This window comes from Botryllus schlosseri, chromosome 12 (assembly GCF_051294905.1).
Source record: "Botryllus schlosseri isolate E-star chromosome 12, Bs_hap1, whole genome shotgun sequence".
In the NCBI taxonomy this organism is placed as follows: domain Eukaryota; kingdom Metazoa; phylum Chordata; class Ascidiacea; order Stolidobranchia; family Styelidae; genus Botryllus; species Botryllus schlosseri.
The window spans coordinates 2,778,089-2,797,874 of record NC_137247.1 but is presented as its reverse complement, the minus strand read 5'-3'; the positions used below and the strand labels follow the sequence as shown (position 1 = coordinate 2,797,874).

The 19,786-nt window shown below is 39.6% G+C and overlaps 4 protein-coding genes and 1 long non-coding RNA gene across 5 annotated transcripts in view; 4 read left to right on the top strand and 1 right to left on the bottom strand.

Annotated features, from left to right (window-relative positions):
• The window catches only part of LOC145451538 (uncharacterized), a 232,931-nt gene that overhangs the window by 22,795 nt on the left and 190,350 nt on the right, over window positions 1-19,786 (top strand). The window lies entirely within an intron of this gene.
• The window catches only part of LOC145451515 (RNA-binding protein RO60-like), a 250,536-nt gene that overhangs the window by 88,355 nt on the left and 142,395 nt on the right, over window positions 1-19,786 (top strand). The window lies entirely within an intron of this gene.
• The window catches only part of LOC145451528 (uncharacterized), a 207,447-nt gene that overhangs the window by 88,452 nt on the left and 99,209 nt on the right, over window positions 1-19,786 (top strand). The window lies entirely within an intron of this gene.
• Window positions 6,047-11,069, top strand: LOC145451530 (uncharacterized). The gene is made up of 4 exons (XM_080329745.1): window positions 6,047-6,259; window positions 6,323-6,494; window positions 7,656-7,764; window positions 10,797-11,069. The coding sequence occupies exons 1-4, from the start codon at window positions 6,136-6,138 to the stop codon at window positions 10,902-10,904; spliced, it is 513 nt and encodes a 170-aa protein (XP_080185871.1). The 5' UTR covers window positions 6,047-6,135; the 3' UTR covers window positions 10,905-11,069.
• On the bottom strand, window positions 10,767-14,460 carry LOC145451531 (prefoldin subunit 3-like). Its single transcript, XM_080329746.1, has 5 exons — window positions 14,301-14,460; window positions 13,947-13,994; window positions 13,661-13,804; window positions 13,009-13,107; window positions 10,767-11,798 (listed from the first exon to the last, which is right to left on the bottom strand). Exons 1-5 carry the CDS (start codon window positions 14,352-14,354, stop codon window positions 11,592-11,594), a joined length of 552 nt encoding a protein of 183 aa, XP_080185872.1. The 5' UTR covers window positions 14,355-14,460; the 3' UTR covers window positions 10,767-11,591.

Below are 19,786 nucleotides of genomic sequence, written 5' to 3'. Positions count from 1 at the left end.
TAACGCTACCAATGCCGGTTGACTAGATACTATGTAAAAATAACGCCGGACTCTCATCAACTCCTATAAATAATCCTTATTTAAACAGATGCTGCTCCAGATAGCGCTAGCTTTTTGGAGTAAAAATTGAGCTTCTCCTTTCATTGTATCGCAATCTGGTTGAGTATGGAACTGATAGAATTAATGGAACTGATCATCAGTTCGTACAGTATGGACGACTTTGAAATTTTGATAATGCCATTGGGATATATTCTAAAATGACGTTCTCTGCTCGAGCGATAAGACGTTCAGGTTTCTACTTGCTCATCGTTGGTGCATACCAGTGTTGGGATCAAGTCACTACCTTCGACTCACGAGTCATTTCGAGTCATTGTACATTTTGACTCTTGTCAAGTCAAGTCAATCGATTTTCCAAGGTGACTCGAGTCAAGTCAAGTCAGTCGATTTTTGGAGGTGACTCGAGTCAAGTCGAGTCAAGTCAAGTCAAGTCACGAGTCAAGTCACAATTCAAGTCAAGTTGCCTTTTCGAAGTATGAGGCATGTTTACATCATTGCATTTTGCTAGCTGTCCGAGATACAGATTGAGTGGTCAACTGGTCATTGATTCTGAACCGATTACCGAATATAGAGTTAAATAAACACACAAAAAAGTGCTGTATCGCTCACATATACGTAGAACTGTTAAACTACGTAAGTATTTGCATATAGCCTCAGTTTATAGTTACGAGCCAAAATAAAGAATAGAGAATAAAGAAACGAATTGATAAGATGCAATACATCACCCCTTTACAAATTTATATGATACAATTCGAGCCTGCGCCAATGGTTGAGGACTATATAAACTATATTCGAAATAAATTTCAATAATGCAAGAGGTTTGGTAAGGTAAGAACAGAGCACAGAAATATACATTTTGCTATTTTATTACTTTACTACAAGTTTACGACAACGTAAGCTGTAAGCTTCGATCACTCCGTTTGTGGTCGATTGATTTGTGAGAGAACAATGGAGGTTCAGTGAAAAGCACAATCATTGAATGATTGGTCGCTCTCAGGGGTTACACAAGCGTTTCGCGAACAATCCGAACATATGCAAGAAAGCAAGTCACAGTAATTTTAGTCGACGCCGATTACTTGATGACTTGAAATTGGCTCGTGAATTTTGCTCCGAGTCACGAGTCAATCCACATTTCTGAAACGCCGAGTCATGTCAAGTCAAGTCATTTTAGCAAAGTGACTCGAGTCAAGTCGAGTCATACGAAAAAGGTGACTCGAGTCTGACTCGAGTCATCCCAACACTGGTGCATACAGCCCTAAATTTCGATTTAACTCAAAATTTGGATTCAAAATTTTTGAATTATTAGTTCAAGTTCAAGTTTATTCATAAAATTACATCACTTCAAAACATCACAAGACTGCAATACAATGAATGATAAGAAGATGCCGAAACGACTAGGAGCAGTCTTAAGATCAGACACCCACCTGAGCCTAGGCGATGTAAAGAGGAGGCATGCACACTGAGTGAAAGTAAAAGAAGATGATATAAAGTGGCAAGCGATAAAATCAGGTGGCAAGTGACGGAAGGCAAGATCGATATGTCAGGCCGTGGTCCGGATGACTAGTATTCATTCAGCAGAAATTGCTTGTATATTTTGACTTGAACGTGGACATGCTCGACGACTGTCGGGTAGCCGGCGAGAAACTGTTCCACCCTTCAGGTCCGGCATATTTGATGGAGCGATGATCTTTTTTGTCAACCATATGATTGTCGGACGACGTGGACGCGCGTCTGTCGTACTTATGCACTTTTGATACCGAGGTAAAGAAGTCATTGAAGTTTTCGGGGCAGTGGCCGCAGTGGAACTGATACATAAACTTTGCAATTTCTAGTTTCCGCATATCTTTTATGTTTAGGACACCGAATTTTTGAGCAGTGATTTGTTGGACACACATCCTGGTCCCTTTGGGGCCCTGGCTATAATACGGAGGACCTGGTGTTGTAGTTTTTGCAGCGGCTTTAGTGGAGATATACTGATAGACCCCAAACAGATGATGCCATATTGTAACTTCGATAGTAAAATGATTTAAAGAGTATCAGAAGGACTCAGACTGGCATGTAGTCTCAAAGGCTGTAGAACAGACCACAGTTTCGTGATAATTGTTTTTCTTGCGATTGAATGTGACTCTTCCAGGACATATTCGAGTCTAGTAAAACCCCAAGATATTTCGCATTTTCCGAGTTAGAAATAAGTTAACTAGCGATGGTAACGGTTAATTCTTTTTCGGAGTTTAAGGCCAATAAGTGAGATTTCGCGGCGTTGACGCAGAGATTATTGTGGGCCGTCCACTCATGCACTTTGTGCATTTGGTCACTGGTCACGGCACCCAACAAATTCAATTATAACCAGGACTTTTCTAATCTATGATGAGGCAAGGGCTGGTTAGTAGGGTTGTCCAAAATTTGGAAAATCTTAAAAATACTCCCTGATTGTGTCTCATTCCATAGATTATTGATAAAAATAACAATGAGCCCAAAAGAAGCTCACGGGAAAGCCGTTAAGATTTCGGCCAAAGCGTTTTAAAGTAGCTGCCCAAGAATGGGCGTGCCACCGACCATCGAACGGCGAGAAGACTAGTAATCAAATAACCACGGCTCCTGATTGGCTAATTGGCTATGCTTCAATGATCACCACAGAAACAACTTGCTGATTATGTGCTCAAGGAGTCTGCTACCCGTGGGGATTCTGAAATCGCGTTGTTGGTAGGTTGGCAGATGATGATTTAAGATTAATTCAGGACATGTTAAGGTACGAAATACATGATGAACAATCAACAGCTGCTTCACAAAAACATCTACAGCATGACTGCTTTATTGTGAAGGAAACGGCTGTAGCCTACATGCCGTGTTTTCATCGAGGGAAAGCAAAGACGCTTATGCAAGTAGTGAACGAATTCCCCGTTTCAGAAGGGATCCATCATCAGTGAATACAAATATAAAGCTTGACCATGACACTATACTTTGTGTGAGCTTATTGGACTCAAGTTGTAGTATATAGTTGATATTTTGAATGCTCTAGGGATTGACTGAATCGGCCGGTTGTGCTTGGCAGTTATACTTTCAGCAAATTGAATTCACATGTAAGTGTTGTCAAAGTCCTTAATGATGCTGCAGAAAAGAGGTGTAAAGTAAGCACAATGCTGGATATCATGTCCAAACTATGCTGGATACTATGCAGTATAGTCTGTGATTATCTTTACACCTATTTTCTGCGGGATCAATAGGGACTTTGACATACCACATTGGGCATAGCCTGTGCGAGTGTGCGTTATCATTAGGGACTTTAGCAACACTTACAAGCGAATTCAATTTACTGTAAGCATCTGATGAGTGCCAAGCATAACCCGCTGATTCAGCCGATTCCAATATCATTCAAAACGTCACCTATATATTACAGCTTGAGCCTAATAAGATCACACAAATTACGGTATCGTGTCATTGTTAAGCTTTATATTTGTGTTCACTGATGATGGATCCTTTCCAAACGGGGAATTCGTTTACCGCTTGCATAAGTGCCTTTGCTTTCCCTCGATGAAAACACGGCATGTAGGCTACAGCCGTTTCCTTCCAATAAAGCAGTCATGCTGTAGAAGTTTTTGTGAAGCAGCTGTTGATTGTTCATCATGTATTTCGTACCTTAACATGTCCTGAATTAATCTTAAATCATCATCTGCCAACCTACCAAGAACGCGATTTCAGAATCCCACCGTTAGCAGACTCCTTGAGCACATAATCAGAAAGCTGTTGCTGTGGTGATCATTGAAGCATAGCCAATTAGCCAATCAAGGGCCGTGGTTATTTGATTACTAGTCTTCTCGCCGTTCTATGGTAGGTGGCACGCCCATTCTTGGGCAGCTACTTTCAAACGCTTTGGCTGAAATCTTAACGGCTTTCCCGTGAGCTTCTTTCAGGCTCATTGTTATTTTTTATCAATAATCTATGGAATGAGACACAATCGCGGGGTATTTTTAAGATTTTCCAAATTTTGGACAACCCTGATGGCCATACGGGGGCGCGAAATCCTTCACCATCATAAGGAGGGGTCTTAAAAAGTTTGAGAAACACTGTTTTAAGGTAAATACTTCCTATATTATTTTTTATGTTTAATTTCTGTTGCGACAGCCCGATATCAATGCCCACGCAGTTTCAAAAGTGTCAACTGCAAAACATCAGACATCAAACAACAGAAATCCTAAACAGGATTGACATAAGTCGGATCACGAGTGTGATTTCAGATTGGCCACTCCAGTTTTAAATATTTCAGTGATATGCTTATAAAAGACGATTTACGCGTGTCTTAGGTAGATTTATTTTCTGAATGCGTAGAATTAGGTTATATTACACATAGTAGAAGCGTGTATGAAGCTGACATGGTTATGATGCTGTCAGCATTGTGTGTCCTGCAGCTGAACCAAAAGTGGATTTAGTAAATCTATGAACAGATCGCTGCTCACAGATCTAAATTTCAATCCTGTTCTATGAATCGATACTACCGACTTTCATCGCGTTAGTTTTGACAAATTGATTACTGAGGTCGACTAGCCTATGAAATCTGTCCACTGTTTCTGACGCGTGTACGATATCATCAAAGCAATGTTTGGTTTGCTTTAATAGCATATATATTATCTCCATGTCCTCACTATATGCTCAAATACCAATATTGCGTTTTGGTTTGTAATATAGTGCGGCCCGCGAATGGATTCAGATATTGAATGCGGCCCGCGAACTTAAGAGTTTGCATGCCCACCCCTGGTCTAATAAGTCCCCAGCATAAACGGCCGATTCAGCCAATCCTTAGGGCATTCTAGACTTCAACTATATACCACGAGTGGAACCTAATAAGATCAGACAAAGTAGTGTCATTGTTGAGCTTTATATTTGTATTCAATGATGATGCATCCCTTCTGAAACAAGAAATTCGTTCGCCACTTGCATAAGCGCCTTTGTAATATTTATCCGCAGGTTCTGTGCTTTCCCTCGGTCAAAACAGACATGTAGGCTACTGCGGTTTCCTTCACAGTGAGCCAGTCATGCCTCAAGTTTGTGTGAATCAGCTGTTGTTTGTTCATCATCATCATGTATTTAGTAACTCAACATGTCCTGAATTAATCTTAAATCATTATCTGCCAACCAACCTACAATGCACTTACAGAATCACCGCCGTTAGCAGACTACTTTAACAACTGATCAGCAAGCAACCACCGTCGTGATCATTGAAGCATAGCCGATTAGCCAATCGAGAGCCCCGATTTGGTGATTAGTAGTCTTGATGCAGTTCTATGGTCGCTGGCACGCCCGTTCGTCGGTAGCTACTTTCAAACGCTTTGCGACAAATCTTAACGACTTTCCTGTGAGCTTTTTCCAGGCTCATTGCTGTTTTTTATCAATAATCTATAGAATGAGACATTGATATACCCATCATTTTCGAGATTTTCCAAATTGTGGACAACCCTAGTGTCTAATCTTGAAGACTACTCCAAGTTTTCTCGACACCTTCTGGTCTTTTCATTGTATAGCAGTTTTGTGGTGTTTTGAAATGATGAAAATATTAATAAAACTGGTCGATGTATCCTTTCCCGATGTATCGTTGTTCTTTCGTTTTTTTTACGTTTTCTTGCTCTTTTCATTAGTCTTTCATTGGGTCTTTTAAATAATGATGGCATAAGAACAGCAACGAAGGAGAGGAGGACCCCAGAAACCGATGACACAGGACACTGCAGTCTCTCGTGCGGATGGCGCCATGGCGGTGGTGACTAATGAACTTGTAAGATCACAAGATCACTTACACTCTAGAAATTCTATTAAAGGGTCCCAGATGATATCACTGAACAGATGAAAAGTGGATTGGCGCGTTTTTTGGTTTATAGGCTTAAAGTAGTCATTATGACTGTCCAACTCTTATGTAGCGGCGAAATTAAAAGATCATTGAAATGAATCCCATTGAGCAATGAGCAGTAACGCTCACGGATGAGTGCTTCTGTGACTGACATTAACGAAACAACAAGGTTTTCGTATTCTGTATTTACCTCACGCTCAATCTCAAAGTCATTGACGATTGAGTTCGTTACCGGCACAAATATGTTAAGATCTCTACTACGAACGTCAACAAAATGCCAAAAGTCACTTTTCAAGCCAACTGGAGCAGATGAATTATGCTTAAATCGCCTGTGCCAGCAAAAGTCGATGTATTCTCAAAAAGAAGGTCGATATGACACGATTGACGTAACTTGCCGAATCAATGGTCATTTACTTATTTCGTGTACAGATAATCACAAAAGCGAGGAAAGCAAGCCTGCTGAGCGCGTCGACGGTGCGAGAGACTTTTATCGCCAGCACCGGATTGACGGCAACATGATAAAACTGACACCGACTAAGAAAAAATTCCTAATGCTGTCAGGTCGATGGAAATTCGGCGGGGACATTCCAGACACCCTTCCGTGAGTGCAATGAAAGTAGGGCAGAATTGGACAACTAGGAAATTTCCGGGTTTCCCCAAGCTAATCAGATAACTTGGAGCAGAGACGCATTTTTTTCAAATTAGAATAGAATTTGAAACAAAAACTTGAAAATTGAAATAAATTTAGAATTAATAGGAAATTCAACAAAAATCAAGTGAGTTCACATCAAATCAGAATTTACTCTCTTTATCATGAGAGCAGGGTTGTAACCAACTCACAACACTCCGAGTCACAAGTCAATTTCACTTGAAATTATAGTTTCGAGTCGAGTCATTTTCAATTCACCAAGTGGAGTCAAGTCCGAGTCATGCTCACTGTTCAGTCTGAAGTTAAACTCACCCTTCTATCGCAGTGCCTGAGTGATATCGAATACCCCACAGACTCGGGTCTCAACACTATAATATTCTAATTTTTTCAACACGTATATTTAACCAAATATGACTGGTATGGGTCATGAAAAAATCTCGAGTCCTGTGACGTGATCAAGTACCAGTCAAGTCAATACACATAGTGACTCAAGATGAGCCGAGCCATTATCCATATACCAGAAAACGAGTCGAGTCATTACAACCATGCATGAGAATGGCAAATGTCTATACACCAAGGTTGACTCTTTGCACACTATACAGTTCTCGTGTAGCATTTTCAGGAAAACCGGAAATTAGATTAGAATAAAAATTAGAGCAAATATGCATTTCACAAATTAGATTACTGTCATTTCACTCTGATGAGAATTATCTCGTTCAAGTCTGGTGTAGCCTACAATTGTGTTTCTCTCAAATGACCATGACTTTTCCTCCTTTCGGAGGGTTTGTCCTCCATTTTCAAGAAATCGAAAATGTCTTCCCAGTACCGCCTAAATGTCCCCTTTTTTGGGAATCCGTCCTTTTTTATAGCTTCGACAGCCAGGCCACTAGACAGGCACAGCTAAAAATGCCATAAATGACACGGAATCTGTAATGGGGATGTTAGGGAGTAGGACAGGAAAATGACCTTTTTATATAGTCAACACAAGAGGATTTCCCGTAAAAATTTTCAAATCAGCAGTTTTCTAGTCCGGTAACCTAACTTTTGTGATTTGTAAAAAAAATCTTCCTTTCCGGAACCAAAATACGGTAACCCCACTGTTGTATCTTTTAGGGAACAGCAGTATAATAACGACATGTGGGTGGCCAGGATACGTATCGCAGCTTTCATCATGGTTTTTTGGCTGGCTTCGTGTCTCGTTGTTGCAAGTTTTGGAAGAAAAGTAAGTTCTTAGCTGTTGCTAGGTATCAGCAGAGTGGTCAAAGTATATTGTCAGCTTTGCTACTCAAGTAGAAATAGGAATTTCCAAGGCAGCACCAAACTATTTCAAGTGGAAGTACAAAGATTTTTTGTTGTTGCTAGTCATAAGCAGGGATGGCTACTTGAGTACAGGAATTTCCAGGACATGCAAAAAGTGCTACAAGTGGAAGATAAAGGAAGGATTTAGGAGTAGGCCTACTTGGTGATTAGTTTCAAAAATGTCAAGGGTCTGCATACTCTTAGTGTTGGAGTCGGTGGTAAAGTGGCTTTACACTGCACAGTGTGTGTGCACCTCACAGATAGCCCTGGTTGGTACTAATTTGGAGGCATAGAATTACCGCCATAAATTTCTACTCGTTTACAATTGGAAATTTACGATAGATGTCAAAACTACTTCACGCGGAAGAAGGGAATGAAAGGCATTGAAAAGTGCTAGAGTACGGTAGTTTAAAAAGGTAGATTTGATCGAGGGATCACATGCTTAGAGTAGTTAATCGGAGGTGGATAGTTTTTGTATTGCAAGATGTATCTCCGCAACTAGGGCTGGGCACAATGATTCGAGTACTCGAATCTGATCGAGTAATTATTTTAATGATTCGAGTCGAGTAACAAAAGACGAATTTTTCCAGTACTGAAATTATACCCTCCTTACTACTGAAAGTTATTTTATCGACGAGAATTATGGTTTCGATACAATTTTTCACTGTTGATGATTTGAAACCTTGAAGATTGGAAGTATCGTAGCATGCAAAAGATATAGTACAAAGCTACAACCGTTACTTTATAGGGGCACTGCACTCTAAAAATGATGTGTTCTCAAATTGGAGGGCAAAACGAATGAAATATTTTGGCCGCAGCTGTTTTATTCAGAACGCCACCGTAATGGTGCTGCAATTTATTGAAATTTCCACAAGAACTTCACGCTCCAGCAGTCGCGCAGAGATCGAACCTTATATAGTTGTCAGCCGATGTTATGAAGGAAATATGTCGTACACGACAGAAATAGAATACACTAGGCCCGATTTTGACATAAATCTCCTGACTGATAGGGTTACCATACGTCCTCTTTTAAGAGGATTTGTTCTCTTTTTTGACTTTTTTGAAAGTGTCCTCGGAGGACGCCCTTTTGTCCTCTTTTTTGAGATTTTCTCCACTTTTTTGAAAATTTATGTCAGATTTAGAGCAAATTCCGAGTGATATGCCGTAAATTAGCACAGAAGTGACGCTCCGGCGGGTTTTTCGGAGTGAAAAACGGCGATTTTAGCTCTGAGCGAAAAGTTGACCTTTTTTTTTAGTCATACACCTAGCAATGCGGAGCGAAAAACGGTATTTTGAGCTCTGAGCGGAAAGATGACCTTTTTTTTTTTAGTCAACCGATCACAAAGTGGGAAAAATTCACCGGTTTTTGAGAATTCTTCTCCGGTTTTGCAAGTCTCAAATTTCTGAAAAAGTGTCCTCTTTTTAGATTTCCAAAAAATGGTAAGCCTACTGAGTACTGACTGAACATCTTCCGTTGAAGGCGGTATCTAAACCACCTTGCCGTGTACGACATATATCCTTCATAACATCGGCTGACGACTATATAAAGTTCGATGTCTGCGTGACTTCTGGAGCATGAAGTTCTTGTGGAAATTTCAATAAATTGCAACTCCATTACGGTGGCGTTCTGAAAAAAACTGCTGCAGCCAAAATTTTTTTTCGTTCTGTGCCTCAATTTGAGACCACGTCACTTTTAGAGTGCAGTGCCCCTTTAAAAACATTTCCGAAGTCATGATCCTCCCACAGCATTCTCTCAAAGTGTAATGAAATCGGTAGGGTCGAAGAAGTACCAAAGTATCTGTAATGTGATGGATAACAGGCATTACCTTCTTTGTGGTGGCACAAAAGGTACATATTTGAACTTTCACATAGTACATTTTGTTGTGACGTCATAATGAGTGATACTCGAATACTCGACTCGAAGCCAAATACGTGATTCACAATCAAATTACTCAGGTACTCGATTTTGCCCAGCCCTATCTGCGATCAGTGCAAAATCACTAAACTCAAGTTCGATAAATCTTTCAGTTGTCGTGACACAGTTGTTTCACGCGGCTCCTACAACTTCAGTCATAACAGTGATTCAAGCCTATTCCCAAACTACATTCCACTTCTCAAAATCCAAAGTAGCTCTGCCCAAAAATTGTTCAAATACAAGTAGTCTAAAACAGTCGTTCTCAACCGCCGGTCCACGACAAGATTCCTACCAGCGTGCCAATTTGAAAATGCTAGAAGTTTGACGCTTGTATATTAGAGAAATAAACATAAAATTTAAAATTGATTTAGAGGTGTGGAACGTATTTTGAATGGTGTCACAATAAAGAGTTCATGGTCTACTTTAGGCGTTCGTCATGATGGTACAAGTGTTTCAAGAAACTGTCAAATAAGTAGCGTACGACTAGTCTGGACAAGTTATGTATGAAAGCTCCGGAGACTTCTAAACAAACTTCAAATCACGCAACTCTTCGGCTTGGCAGTAAAATAGAGCCTATAGCAAATTCACATTTCTTTCATAGGATGCCGAACGATCACAATCAAGTAAGTACAGGACTTCGCCACTTATAAATATCTGGTATCCGAAAGAAAAAAGGCGTCATTAAATTGAGTTTTCAACATTACGCTGAAGTAAATTTAGACTGAAATATTTTAGTTTTTGAAGGTAACTGGTCACAAGGATTTGTGTGCGTAGAAGTTCTACCTGTCCGCGAGGTGAAAAAGGTTGAGATCCACTGGTCTAAAACCTGCTAAACCTACACTAGTAACCTGCAATCCGAATTCCTTCGTTGCTGTCCGTCCAGTCCAGTGACGACCTCTGTGTCGAAGCAAATAACACCGTTATAAACGAGTATCTTTTCGGTCTGGCGAGCACAACTGCTCTACCTACCTTACCTACATTTATCATATACAGACACCATCAAGTCACTCTTCGAAATATGAAATCGCAATTTGTTACAGCACGTGAAACAAAGATCGCACGAAGTCGTAATGGAGCAATACATGGAGGGTCTTAATCCCGAAGAGCGCAAGAAATTTTCAGAGGAATTTAATATCGGTCAAAAATGAACTGGGCGCCGTTACCACGCGTGTTTGCAATGAGCTACAGAGCGGTCTCAACGACAGAATATCTGTAATGTAATTGCTAATAATACTCCGGAAGCACTTTGCAGACTCGGATGGAGCAAAGCTCAATCTCAGAGTCTTTAATATCAATGATACTACAAAGATGAAGAGTAGTCTGCATACCAACTAGGGCTGAGCAAAATGATTCGGAATTTAGCATCCCCGGTAATTCTAACGGGTTGAGTATCAACAAAAATTATCATTTTGATACCATATTCCACTGTGGAGGTATTGAAAATTCGATTTGTAATATCACAGCATACGAAACCACTAGTACTAAGCTACGAACGTTACTGGAAATGACATGTCTGTGAAGTCTTGATCGACTCACAGCATGGCCACAACAATAAACATGCTCTTCAATGTGATGCAGAACTCCCATTACTACATTCATTGCGGTTGCATAAAATGCACATATTTGAACTTTCCAAATCTTCCACAATGACCGTCACAACAACATATCACGATTAATACGGGATATCGAATCGTATACTCGATTTTGTCCAGCCCTAATACCAACCACACATTTAATTTAGCTGTGCAAGGTCACTGCGGCAGGCTTCCGCAAACGCCTACCGAAACAACATATCTGTAATCTCTACCGAAAAATGTGCATTCCAACAATCGACACTACGCCGTGGTGGCTCCCGGTTTGGTTCTCCGTCTGGTCACGTCCCAGTTATAAATACGAGCCATGCTGACCTCCGTCGTCGTGATTTGATCTCGCAAATAATCGAGGTCCTCGTTGAGACTTTCTAATTTCTTATTCGCCGATTCCAAGTTTTTGCTCAGTAATTCGTGAGCGTCCTCTACCGAATACATCAGCATCACGTTTGCCTGTCAAGAGACACTGGTCAGCTCAAAATATACGGGTTTATGAATATACTATGCAATTGTATACCGAAATCCTGTAAATCCAAGGCTCTCCTCAACATGGGTTGATTAGGTATGGAACACATTAGCTGGCATTATAAATATTACCACCTTTACCAATTAAAACTGGAGCTGCACATCTCGACTGGTATGCGAGTTGAGTTGAGTTGAAAAATTTTATATCAATATCCAAGATAACTAATTTGCTTTGTAACAAAGTGACATTGGGTTTCATGATCCCAGCTACTGAGAATCTTTGATGTAGTAATGAGCTGGGGCAAGTTTTTGTTGCGGTCAAATCCGTGGAAAGTTGCGGTAAAAAGTAGCATCTATTTTTCACAAAAGTTGCACCAAATAGTTGAATTTATGGACAAGTTCCTTGAAATTAGTAGGGTACGAGATACTTGAATCGATCCTTATCTAAGGCACTGTAGCCAAACTCAATAAAATCAATAGCGTGAAAAAATTGACCCAGTGAAAATATAATTTTCTGCGGTCTAGCTAGAAATCAAATCTGAAACGACCTCAAATTTAATGAAAGTGCAATAATCAAGAGATCTATTTACATATAGCGCCAAATATTTCCAGTAAAAAGTTGGTTTCATGAAAAATCTGAATGAATGAATGTAGCCTATCATCAGAGGTGGTCAAAGTAGTCAGCGTCGCTACTCAAGTAGAAGTAGAAGTAACGCCGGAATTTCTACTCAAGTAGAAGTAGGAGTGGTGGTTCACAAGTAAGTAAGTAGGTATTCTACGCTTATATTTGCCTACGAAACTGAAAACTGTCAAGTAGAAGTAGAAGTAGTCTAAAATCATAACTACTTAAAAAGTAGTGTGAGTGGGAAAAATCTACTTCAAGTACTTCAAAAAGTAGAAGTACTTCGTTACTGACCACCTCTGCCTATCATCCAGCCATTGCTGAAGTGGGTAGCCTATATCAATTGAGGATATTCTGCTGAAGAGACGGCCTAATAGTTCTATAATGCAGATCATGTACAAGAGTCACACAGCCAACTTTAATCAGAATCTATGGAAATATCTAAATCTTGTAAAACAGTAGTAACTGGAACAAGGCAAATTGAATTCATATACATGAAGAACATCATTTTCCTCATCTTGTTATCAGTGATATCAAGTACAGTGGATATAATATTCATAAAATATCAATACTCACTCCAAGCCATAATCCAACTTCCTTTGTGGGTGGAATTGTAGCTTTTGCTCGGAGACTCCCAGAAAGTAAAAAGTGAGTCTCCATAGTTTTCTCTTTTTCCTGATAAAGAGATTGGCATCAATATCGACCCAGGATATCTGAAAATCTAGATATCCCTGGCTGATATCGGCACACAACTAATCCTGAACATGATTAACCAAATAACCAATGACGCAACAAGATGCTCCAGAATCGGTGCCTCTTTACCTTTAATAACCCAAGGAAGGCGAACCATTACGTTATTGTAATCTGCAATCCTTTACGAAACCCAAAAATTATGATCCTTCAGAGAACCTCAAATTTTGAATGAGACAAACACAACATTCTACTGTATTGCACATCTAAAACATTACCATACTATAGATTACTGGTGAAGAGTACATACAAGCAGATATTGAAATTTTGAGATCTACCTTTCAAGCTTATAGCATAGGGTAGTGAACTTTTTGTAACTAAATTTCATTTCTTCCGCCATGGCTTAGCCATGTCAATGCTTATCACATTGTTTGAAGTTAAGCAATTTCCTTTAAATGTGACAATGGACATAAGCTATTTTATTATACTATAGATCGTTCAAAATGATTTACTAATTACACACAGCATATAAGACTACCTTGATATTCAGTAGATGATCGACCATTTCCAGCGTTGTTCTGATTTCTGGGATCTGTGCCCTTAAACGATTCTTCTTTGTGCTCAATGACCCATCAAGCATTTTGTACTTCTGGTAAAGTTCATCAAGGTCCTTCAAAGCTTTCTGCAAGAAATAAATTCATACCACATCAAAGTGAGGATGTGCAGCAAGGGGCAGAATAGAAATGAATTCTATTCTCATGCGGGGAGCCAGCGATTCCAATCAGGGCGGGAAGTACAATGAGCTATATGTAAGCATAACATACCTGTGATGAGCAATCGGGGATGTCTGCCATGAACTTGTCGACATCATCCTGAAATTAAAGCCAGTTATCAACTTCAAATGCACTGTCTGAACAGAAAATGATGCAATCAAAAATGTGAATATTGTGGATGTATTGTATTAGCCAACGACCGATAATGGTGAAATATCATGCAATCTGCGTTGTTGAGGTACTCCCAGTTAATGAATACAGTGGAGACATGTCTATTAAATATTAGACGTATATATAAATAACTTGATATCGAATATGATGGCAATGATCTTTATTTTTCTACAGTTTGCTTCCATTGTGTGACCCAGTTATGAATTCTTCAGAAATCAATGCATAAATCCTTACCACGAATTTAGCCTCCGGAATACCCAGATGGCTTTTTTCCTCGCTTTCCGACATTATATTATCGCGATACTTTTCTGTTCAAGCAAACGATCGATTCCCTACAGACCAATGCAACTCACGCCTCGAACTAGTAAACCTCCATTCGCTACTTCCGCTGTAGCGATTCCAATGTCATGGTTGATGAGAGATGAATGAGCGCATTCAATCAATCAGGTTTATTAATATTTTCATCGTTTCAAAACATCACAAGACTGCGATACAATGAAAAGATAGGAAGGTGTCGAAACAACTTGGAGTAGCCATTAAGATCAGACACCCACTTTAGCCTAGGCGAAGTAAATAAGAGGCATGCACACTGAATGAACAGTAATGCAGAGAATATAGACGCAAGCGACAAAATGAGGTGGCATGTGGCGGAGGGCGAGGTCGATGTTAGGTAGGGTTACCATACGTCCTCTTTTAAGAGGATTTGTCCTCTTTTTTGAAAGTGTCCTCGGAGGACGCCCTTTTGTCCTCTTTTTTGAAAATTTAGGTCAGATTTAGAGCAAATTGCGAGTGATATGCCGTAAACTAGCACAGAAGTGATGCTCCGGCGGGTATGTCGGAGCGAAAAACGGTGACTTTAGCTCTGGGCGGAAAAGTGACCTTTTTTTTAGACATCCATCTAACAATGCGGAAAGAAAAACGGTATTTTGCGCTCTGAGCGGAAAAGATGACCATTTTTTTTAGTCAACCGATAACAAAGTGGAAAAAATTCACCGGTTTTTGAGAAATCTACTCCGGTTTTGCAAGTCTCAAATTTCTGAAAAAGTGTCCTCTTTTTAGATTTACAAAATATGGTAAGCCTAATGTTAGGTCGTGGTCTGCATTATATATGTGAGCTTATGGTTACCATGTTTTGGAAATCTAAAAATAGGACACATTTTCAGACTTGCAAAACCGGAGAAGAATGTTCAAAAAATGGTAAACTTTACCCACTATGCGGTCGGTTGACTGAAAAAGGTCGTCTTCCTCGCTCGGTGCCCGAAATTCAGTTTTGACTAAAAAAAGGTCAGCTTTCCGCTCAGCTCCCGAAATATCCGCCAGAGCGTCACTTCGGTGCTAATTTACGGCATTTCAGTCGGATTTTGCTATATATATGACCAAATTTCTCAAAAAAGAGGAAAAAAGGGCGTCCTCCGAGGACACTTTCAAAAAAGTCCAAAAAGAGAACAAATCCTCTTAAAAGAGGACGTATGGTACGGTAACCCTAATGTGAGCTGTATATAGCTAACTGTCTCTCATTCTAAGGCTTGCTGTGGATTTCATAAAATAATCTGTTGTTTTAAATAAATATTTAAGAAACAAACATAAAAGAGACGTTTCTACTCTCAACAGTGTCAACAATATTTGCAGATTTATGCAGCTACTTTGCACTGAGGACTGTGCAGCGATGTGATTCCGTCGATCTTCTGTCGGCGGTCACTATAATGTATTTAATATATATTAAGATTACCATAAATTTAATACTATTTCAGTGGTTTAGATCACCATAAATTTCAGTTATAGGTTTGGTACGGTCCAGCCTCGAGATTACCGAACCACGATCTGACATATCGACCTCGCCTACATCCATTTTGTCGCTAATCCTTTATGCTGTGCTGTATTTCTCTTTAAATAGTGTACAATCTCTATTATTTATATGCCCTACGCCAGTGGTTTTCAACCGGCGGTCCGTGAAGCATTTTCGGGGGGATCCGCGAAACCACTCAATTTGCCAAATGTTTGATAACCTAAATTTGTATTTTTTTAATTAGGTAAATCACGAGACAGTTTTGCTTCATAAATTCTTTAACTTCAGGACTCGCATCAACAGAATGGGCGTCTGAGATGAAATATTCCACTGTGCCAATTCATTTTAATTTGCCGAATTGTTAATAGCCTACCGATGCAAACATATTGCCGTTTTGAGATGTTGTTTTGTTGGAGTTAGTGGTAAAAATAAAAAGCTGGAATAATAAGGTCAAAGAGGCTATGATTTTGAAATGTTTACAACACATTTTGAATTGAAGTTGCCAGTCTCAAGTAATTAGTTAACAGTCGTTTGGAATATAAATCCCTGGCGTCTCTTTCCAATCTGTCCAAATATAGGGATATAAACCTCGCAGCGGAATCCATTTTCTCCTGCGATATACATAACTACTCTTCCAAAATAACTGCAAGACGAGCTGGTAAATTAAAATGTCTAGGTTGGGCTTGATGAGTTCAATGGTAAATTTGTTTCTCAATTTTGTTGCCAATAACATTGTGATCATACCTAATGGTCTCGTCGGAAGCGTTACGCGTTCACCGTTCATATTACATACGCCAGTACCTATATTTATAGAAATGGATTTTAGGCGCTCGTTCATATCAAATCGATTTACAAGACCCCTCAATGGCGTAGCCAGAAAAAATATTTGGTAGGGGAGAAAAATTCGATTACGTAAATGACCCCCCTAAAGATAAGAAAAAATAGGTAAAAAATGATGGTCTTGGGTTCTTATTAGATGATTCACACAACATCTGGGCGATCGTTATACATTTGCTCCATTCACAGACATAAAATGATCTGATAAAATAAAGATAGTTTAGCCCCCAGGCGTGAATACTTTCGCGCCAAACGCGAAAATTTTTCATGGTTAATGAACTGAATTGGTTCAATATATTGTTACTTGCATATTGCAAATACGTTTTACTCCCGGCAACCTTTTTGATATTCAAACACAGCCGCGTTTCGATTACTTATGTAGCCTTACGGCCGCATTCGAGGACGCAATAGTCGCAATGAACTAATTGGACACCACATACCCATGTTAAACTGTCCATGTTCATTTCCGGTGAACTCCGGAATAATCTACTTTTTCATATCGCCTTGCTATAGTGGTCATGTAATGAATAGTTATTGGTAGTGGTTCTGGTCGCGCGAAGTTCGAAATATTTTTCAGATTCACGAATGAATTTCGTCATTAATAGAATAGTATTTTCACATATATTAATATCCAATATTCATCCCTTTTCAGCCCATTTGATCAAATTCACCGGTAGAATTGATGGAGTGAGGGTTTCCGAAAATTTAGAGCAAGTTATAAATGATTATGCATATTCGGGTGGGCCAATTGCTATTAGTCACTTGGTTGTACGCTATTATTTATTGTCCTCCCAGCAGGATTGTCGGTATAGTGGTAAGATATCTCCCGAACGTATCGGAAACAAATTTTTCTCGTGAGGAGCAGAGGATTCCACGTTGGCATTTCTATATGGGATGCATCAATTTCCTCCGCTGTTCGCATCTGTACTCTGGAGCTCAAATCGCAAAGGGTGCTACTATATTAAAATCGAAAAATTGAGTTGCATTGAATCGCGCATAGAGCGAAAAAAAATTCAATGGAATCTCTCAAAAATTCGGGAATCAATTCGTAAATTCGATTTTCATGTCGACGGCCGCCAACACATACGAATTGAATTAGCCTACCTGTCCATTGCCGCACAAATTCCCGTGTGCTTTTAAAAGACAATGTTTTCATTCTCTTATCTGTAACAACCGCTAAATTGTATTTACATTGTATTTCGAATTGGTCCATGATACTGTGTCCTGTTTTTCTTTTCGTTAGTTCGTCAATTTTATTTTTATTTATTAGTTATCAACTGTAAAAATTGCTCCTGTCCTGGGAGGCTCGACTCTGAAGACTTTGTCATATCGAGCCTCCCGCCTACCTTGTATGTCGCATTTCGGATCGGAAATTGCCAGAACTATAACAGTCCCCAACCTCATACTGAACCGACACCCCTAGACTCAATCAACCCAACGACCTCGGGCTAATCTCGTGTATCTACTGCTGGTACTATTGTATTCTCATAATTGCGAATAAGCTACATTCAATTATGGGTATTTGAGAAAGAATTTTTTTCGGGATAGGCCTATACCGATAGTAAAATCAAGGCATGTATGGACACTGGACACTAAATCGCGCGAAGAAAAATGTTTGGTTGCATTCATCTGCCTCGAATTACGGTAATATTTATTGATTTTACGAATATTTGCCAAGAATTTGGGGGGGGGGGCGATCGCTCCGTTCGCCCTTCCCTGGCTACGCCAATGGATCCCACCACGTATTTCATGAAATGCATCTGCAGAATAAGCTTTGAAATCATAGAAGTCTACCCAGTTTCTACAAATTGTATGATAATTTCAAGAAAAGTCACTTTGTTGCGGTTTCTCAGAAGCCGCCAGTCAGTATTTGCTCCAAACAGAAGGCGGTTGCACGACAATTTTGACAAATTCTAACTAAAACGTATTTTCAATGCAATGACTCTGAGCGCTAATCACTCGTAAGTACAAATTCACCTGAAACTCTCGTAGTGAAGACTCTCCGACAATAATTTGTTTGTCCTTTACTTAAAACTAGGGCTGCGCAAAATCGAGTACCTGAGTGATTCGATTCTGAATCACGTATTATGCTTCGAGTCGAGTCGAGTATTACTCATTGTGACGTCATAACATACTGTAATATGTCAAAGTTCAAATACCTACCTTTTATGCGTCCACAAAGAATATGATGCCTCTTATCCATCACATTAAAGATACTTTAATATTTTTTCGACCATACTGATCTCATTGTACTTAGTGACAATGTTGTCGGATGATCATGACTTCAGAAATGTGTTATTTCCTGTAACATTCGTAGCTTTGTACTATGTTTCGTATGCTGTGATACGGCTAATCAAGGTTTCAAGGCTTTCACAGTGGAAATTAGTATCGAAACCAGGGTTGTAATGACCCGAGTCATGATTTTCTGATGACTCGAGTCATTTTCGCAAAATTTAGAAATGACTCCACTCGACTCGAGTCAATTTGTGTATTGACTCGACTTGGACTCGAGTCATTGCGCATGACTCGAACCAAGTCATATGACTCGAGACTCAGACTTGGAAGATCGACGATTCATTGTAATTTCGAAGAATAGTAAATTTGCCGCACTATTGGGATCTCGACTATTGGTACTGGTACTTGGAAATGCGACCAGGAACTGCTAAAAGTGAGGAAAATTAGCATATTATAAATGCGAACCATTCGATATCATCAAACGGAGTTATAAAAGGTGGGTTTAACAAGACATTGACAGGAATCCGAGCAGTCAACACAATGACTTGGACTCGACTCGAGTCATGATACCGTGACTCGGACTCGAGCCTATTTTCGCTGACTTGGACTCGGACTTGACTCGGTGGTGAATTGGGAATGACTCGACTTGACTCGAGTCAAAACTATAAAACTGAGATTGACTTGTGACTCGGTGCCTTGTGACTTGGTTACAACCCTGATCGAAACTATAATTCTCGTTGATAAATTAACTTTCAGTGCTCAGGAGTGTATAATTTCAGTACTCGAAAAAATAGTCTTTTACTACTCGACTCGAATCATTGTGCCTAGCCCTACTTAAAACCAATAATGATGAATATCTCAG